The 6,167-nt window shown below is 39.0% G+C and overlaps 1 protein-coding gene across 1 annotated transcript; it reads right to left on the bottom strand.

Moving 5' to 3' along the window:
- Positions 1-4,325: 4,325 nt before the first annotated feature.
- On the bottom strand, positions 4,326-5,799 carry LOC103998764 (tricetin 3',4',5'-O-trimethyltransferase-like). The gene is made up of 3 exons (XM_009420343.3): positions 4,960-5,799; positions 4,830-4,894; positions 4,326-4,758 (listed from the first exon to the last, which is right to left on the bottom strand). Exons 1-3 carry the CDS (start codon positions 5,684-5,686, stop codon positions 4,462-4,464), a joined length of 1,089 nt encoding a protein of 362 aa, XP_009418618.2. The 5' UTR covers positions 5,687-5,799; the 3' UTR covers positions 4,326-4,461.
- Between the last annotated feature and the right edge of the window lie 368 nt (positions 5,800-6,167).

Genomic DNA, 6,167 nt, shown 5'->3' with positions numbered 1-6,167 from the left:
TATTATTACCTCAAATCATCTTGCATCATTAAATTATCGGTTTCATTGAACATAAAGCATCTTCAATTAAGATCAAAACGTAATATGAAAATTATCAAGATACACATTATTGCTTCTTAAAAATATACATAGGATTAATCGGTGTACAAGTATTAGATTTAAATCTAATATTTTGTTCCTTTATCATAAAGAGATGTAATTATCATGATTAATTTTTTAATTTTTTTAAAACACTAGAAATAAAAGCATGATCCCCTTTTATTTATTTATTTTTTATATTTTATATACTAATTTAAAAATAACTTATGAAATACATCAAGTAATTTCATAGTAAACTAAGGGGGTTTTAGTTATCTCATCGTCGAAAGTCATTAAGGTGTATTTGGTCTTTGTTGGTTTGCTTCTCATCTTTGGATGGGCTCAAGTTAATTTTATTCTCAGTCTCATATTTTATAAATTTTATAAATTTACTTGTGAGGAGTTCTATGTCATCATCACTTGAGCTTTCGCTCGAGTGGTCTTCTTTTATTCTAAGTGCAAGTCCTTCCTTTTTGTTGAAAGATTATTCTCAAGTTCATCACGTTCATCATATGTCTTGTATGTTCTTTCATATGTCATTAATGAACCAATAAGTTCTTCATGTGGAAACTTGTTTAAGTCTTTTGCTTTTTGTATTATCGTTACTTTGGGATCATTTTGGAAGGAATCTTAGTATTTTATTAACAAGTTTAAAATTTAAAAAAAAATTACTAATTACTTTTAAACCATTAACAATATCCATAAAATGGGTATACATTTCTCCAATGGTTGTACATGTCTATAATCTTATGATATGTTTTATTTCGGCCCAACATTGATTCTTCCTGTTTTAACTATCTCTTTATGATCGAAGCTAGTCCTGCATTACTCAAAAACATAGATTAGATCATAAACTCTATCAATTGGTTTCATCATCAAAATCCAATATTCAACACGAACTCCAGATGAATTATTGGCGAACTCCCGACGAATTCTTGGCGAACTCTCGACGAACTCTCGACGAGCTCCCGACGAACTCTCAACGAACTCTCGACGAATTTTCGATGAACTCTCAGCGATCTCTCGATGAATTCTTGGTGAACTCTTGACGAATTCTTGGCGAACTCCCGATGAACTCTCAATGAACTCCTGATGAACTCCCGATGAGCTTCCGACACATCGTCTGAATCTTCGACGTATCGTCCGATCTTTGACTCTGGCCCAACATATGCTTTATGCCTTATTCATTATCATAGTTAATCCTGCAACACTTATCTCAATACATGGATTAGATCATTAATTTATTAATTGATTTCATCGTTAAAATCCGAGACTTAACACTAATAAGTAGTGCCCTTGTAGTCATCCTCCGCTGACAACGCACCTTAGGGAACTGTATGGGTTAGCTGTCCACATAAATGTGCCACAAGATGATGTATAGGCTAGTCTCCATCAACCATTGTTCCCCCTTCATCAGTTTCCCTGGTATAAAAGCTAATCCCAAGGCCTGAATAGGAGATCAAACTCAAATCCTCTACTATTCTTACTCCACTAAAACTAATTTTATCATCAGAAGGGTTGAGTTCAGAAATCTCTTCACACTGACTGCTTGTGCAGGATCCTCAAGGAGACCAAGGTTTACCTCGGCTCAACCCCAAAACCCGAAGAACCGACTCAAGAATTGCCTTAGATGCTCAACACTCACCTCGAGATCGTTTTGATCGAACCTTTTTCGACTCCAACCACCATGCTCAATCGCCACATAAGCTATCCAAATAATTTTATGCTTTCATGGAATCAAATTATGTGGATCCACGATCAACAATATTAAAACAATAATAACAATTACCTAGAGCCCTAGAAAAAAATTCTGGGGAGTTCCTTCCCTAGAAAGCCACCTCAAGTCATGGGTAAGCTATATCTCGACGTGGCATGTGAGAAATAGCTGCAGGACTGGTGAGTTTTGAGCTTGTAGGACTGATTAAACTATGTTGTGGTTAGAAAGTTCATCAATGGTGTTAAGTAAAAAAAAGAGGGCTGATTGTTGAACTGTTCATTCAAGTATCCACCATGATCCCAACTTTCTATAGTCCTTGTTTTAAATGAGTTGACTTACCATTGGATTGTTTAAGGTAGCTTGTAGCAGGCGCTGAAGTCCTCTATCCACATGGCTACGTTGGATAGAGAAGTTATCGTCTATGTACTCACCATAAGGTGTAGCCATCTTTGCAGAAGAGTTTGCATTTGAACAAGAGAACTGTGCCTTGCTGTTGCTTGAAGTATGAAATATATGGATGAAATATATGACATATGTGGCAGATCAGGGTATCATTAAGTTTAGAGACAGACACCCACAGTTAATTCTCGAAATGTCTACCAGCCAGTTCTTCAACTTTTTTTGTTCTTAATCATAATAATATCTGCTTCCTTTGAACCTTAAGTTCCTTATCTGCATTATTGTCTTCACCATGGTCATGCACGAACATGGCATCTGGATTGTGGAAGTCTAACCAGTTTCACATGCATCATCTGAGGTGAGCATGCATGATGATGGAATAGTTATGGTAAAACCTTTGTCAAAGGAGGGACAAATGTTTATGGGAAAATTAATCTAAGAACAAAAGAGAAACTTGTAGAAAGGGAAGAAGAGGACTTTACATATTGTCTCCATTGGAGGTTTGGAAGTAGCATATTTGCCCCTAAAAAATTTTGGATTATGGTATCACTCCAAATTTTGAGAAGATTAAGGATTATGTTATACTTTGTATAATGTGAAAAAATTCCATCATTTTAGATTCCCCAAATGAGTCATGGGACATTCAACTGACTTCCAAGAAAATAAAATTTTGTTTCAAATTCATAAAGAAAATAAAAAGGAAGTATATTTTTTCCTATATAGTGAGAATGAAATTTTACTATTTTATATGTCTATCATAAACTCTTGAGAAAATAAGAGTTATATTATCATTTCATGATTGTCTCTCTGATAGCAAATAAGATTTTTCCAACTATACGAGGAAATCTCTTTACTGAGAAAAATTTTCTATTCTATTGAGGAAAATTCTCTCTCCTAATCTGTATAAATAAGAGAAGGAAATGTTAATGTATTCAAGCTAAAGCTTCTTTAATAAAGCTTCTTCAATAATTCTTTTTATCTTCTATCTTTCCAACACTCTCGTGGTTTCACAAAGACAAATAAGTGGTCTTACGTACTCTCACAAGTGACTTGAAAGTTGTCGGTGTAGAAAATTAGAAATTTGTGGGCCAAGCAAGACTTGTTCAACCTCCTTGTCGTTGACAGCATGGATTTTTCCACCTGGAAAGATGTGTTAAAGTTACTCTATAGAAAATTAGAAATTGGTAGGCCAATCAAGACTTCCAACCTTCTTGTCATTGTCAGCGTGGATTTTTCCACTGGAATGATCAGCTTGTTCACATCAAGTCAAAAATATTTAGAAAGTAAAACCAAGTTTGTTCACTTATATTTTTTTTTTAAAGAATAGACGATGAGATTTGAGTTTAAGATCTTACGATTAATTATCAAAGTTTTTAATAGTTAAAATTATTGGCACCTTAAAAAAAATGTCAAATAAGATTTTAAATTTTTTGATACATCATCAACATTTAAGGTGTAAAAAATATTTGTTAATGTTTGGAACCCTCCTCAACTTTTGATAGGAGAGTATAGGATACCTACCACCTCTAAAGTAATGTTTAAAGTGTAAAGTATATCAATTGAGGTTTTAAATCCTGACTTTGATAAGAGGATTTGATATATTATTATTAAAATAATATTTAAGGTGTAAAAATATATCGGATAAAATTTTGAACCTTCAACCTTCAAGCTTCGTATATCACTATTAAATCAATATTTAAGATATAAAAATATATTGGATAAAATTTTAAATCCTTAATATTTGATAAGAGAGTCGGATATACCATATGACAATGCTTAAGATGTTAAAATATATTGAATAAAATTTTGAATAAACTTACTTACATCACTATCGAATCAATATTTAAAATATTAAAATATATTGGATGATATTTCAAACCGTCAATCTTTAATGGACTAAACCTACATAAGCTGCCAAAAGATTCGGTGGAACCACCCACCCCCACGTTGACAATTGATGTTGAATAGCATTAGTACTTGTCACTGTTATTGATCATCATTTGAACATTGACATCATATTCTCATACAATTTCTTCTTGCAATTACAGTGTGGTTTAGTTTGTAAAGATGCATATAGCAATAAATTAACAAATGTTTTCGTTGGATCAACAAATCACTTTCGACTCTCCCCTTTGTGTGGGTGAAATCACTTATACTTCCATCTTATTATTTGGAGAAAGTAACATCATGATAGAAGAGAATCATAGGCCAATGTTCTCTTTAAGGATAATGCTAGGTAGAACCTAAGTGCATAACATATCCCCACTCTATTTTGTGATCTCAATGATCCATGTATTAGCGAAGATGTAAGTGGCTTTGAATCCTGAGAAGCCTGCTTCTCTTGCCAAGCCCTCGTACTCTCTCTCTGTCCTCTCCTTCCCTCCCGGGTTGTGAACCATCATCACGACGTCCAAATAGAAGACTCCCCGGCCTCGCCCCATTGGCTCCGGAACCACCGGGAGGACGCACTCCACCAGTATAACCCTTCCTTTCTCCGGCAATGCCTTCCAACAGTTCCTCAGTATCTTCACGCACAGCTCGTCGCTCCAGTCGTGGAGGATCCACTGCATGCATCCCCAAAACCTGAAGTCAGTCCGCATGTTTGATTTGGAGGGTTTAATGGTGGTCTTATCACCTTCATCAGGATGGCGTCTCCGCTCGGGACGCTATCGAACATGTCGCCGCCTCTATGCTCGACTCCTGCGGCAAGCAAACAACCCCATGAGCGCTTGAGATGAGATCAGGTTGCGGCGGTCGAGATGGACCTGCGATGGGTGGCGCCTCGGAGATGACATGGGGGAGGTCGAAGTTGATGGCCTTGATGTGAGGGTGCTTGCCGGCGATGATGGAGATGGTGCCGCCGACGCCGCCGCCGACGTCCACGAGCACCTTGACGCCCTCGAAGCCGCGGTAGATGTCGAGCAGCTTCTTGGTCATGATGGTGGAGTGGTTCCTCATGCCCTCGTTGAACACCTTGTTGAACCGGGCGTCCGTGCCGTAGTATTCGAACGCCGTCATCCCGTACGCCTTGTTGAAGGGGATGCCGCCGTCCAACACCGCGTCCTTCAAGTGGTACCAGCTCTCCATGAGGACCTTGTCCTGGTTCATCAGGGCCAGAGCGGCCATGGACACACCGTCCTCGTTCTTGGCCAGGTACTTGCACACCGGCGCCGGTCCGTACTTCCCCAACGGCCTGCCGTCGGCACCGGTCTCGACGATGCATCTCACGACGTTGTAGGCGGCGAGCAGGCGGAGGATCCGGTCCACCATGACGGCCGCCTGGGGGTTCTGGTTGGGCATCTGGGCGGCGATGTCGTCGGCGCTCAGCTTCGGGGTCGGCCCGGCCTTGATGAGGATCTCGAAGAGGCCGAGCTGGGCGGCGGCCCCGACCGTCATCGGCAGGATGGGGCCGCCGGCCAGCTCGACGGCGTACTTGCAGGCCTCCTCGTCCTCCTCGGGTGTCAGCTGCAGCTCCTCCTTGATGGATCCCATGGCTCTGCAACTAGAACCACGGGAAGGATGAAGAGTGGGTAGGAGACACAGAGGAGATCAGTGGGTGGATGATTTATACACCTTCAGCTCGTCATCTTCATCACCTATTCTGCCATTATAGTATTTTTTATGCGTAATCTCTTCCTTTTCCTGGTCACAAAGTCACAAAATGGTAGCGACAAATAGCTGTCGATGATGATTACTTCTTCCGTGAGCGAGGAAAGGAATCAACGTTAGGACTTGTTGAGACGGAGTAAGTGTTGTGAGCACAAAACAGTGAGGAAAAGTCTTCTTCCTCATCGAAATCTGGAACCACACAAATGCTCACTAGTGTCTCTGAAAGCTACTAAAAGCTACTACGTGCATCATAGTGTATACTCCATGAAGACTTTTCGGCATTTATTTGCCATCATTTGTCAAAATAAAATAAAATACTAAACTGTTAGGTGAAATTATATTACTAAAAAAAGATAATTTTTAT

Source organism: Musa acuminata, chromosome BXJ1-9, assembly GCF_036884655.1.
Source record: "Musa acuminata AAA Group cultivar baxijiao chromosome BXJ1-9, Cavendish_Baxijiao_AAA, whole genome shotgun sequence".
Lineage (NCBI taxonomy): Eukaryota > Viridiplantae > Streptophyta > Magnoliopsida > Zingiberales > Musaceae > Musa > Musa acuminata.
Note: the sequence above shows the minus strand (reverse complement) of the source record. Positions and strands in the feature narration are given on the sequence as shown.

Excerpts from the sequence above, each read along its gene's own strand:
- LOC103998764 (XM_009420343.3), bottom strand. The coding sequence starts at position 5,686 with ATGGGATCCATCAAGGAGGAGCTGCAGCTGACACCCGAGGAGGACGAG. Across the intron at positions 4,895-4,959 it reads CGAGGCGCCACCCATCGCAG|GAGTCGAGCATAGAGGCGGC; the intron begins GTCCATCTCGAC and ends TGCTTGCCGCAG. Across the intron at positions 4,759-4,829 it reads GAGACGCCATCCTGATGAAG|TGGATCCTCCACGACTGGAG; the intron begins GTGATAAGACCA and ends GGATGCATGCAG.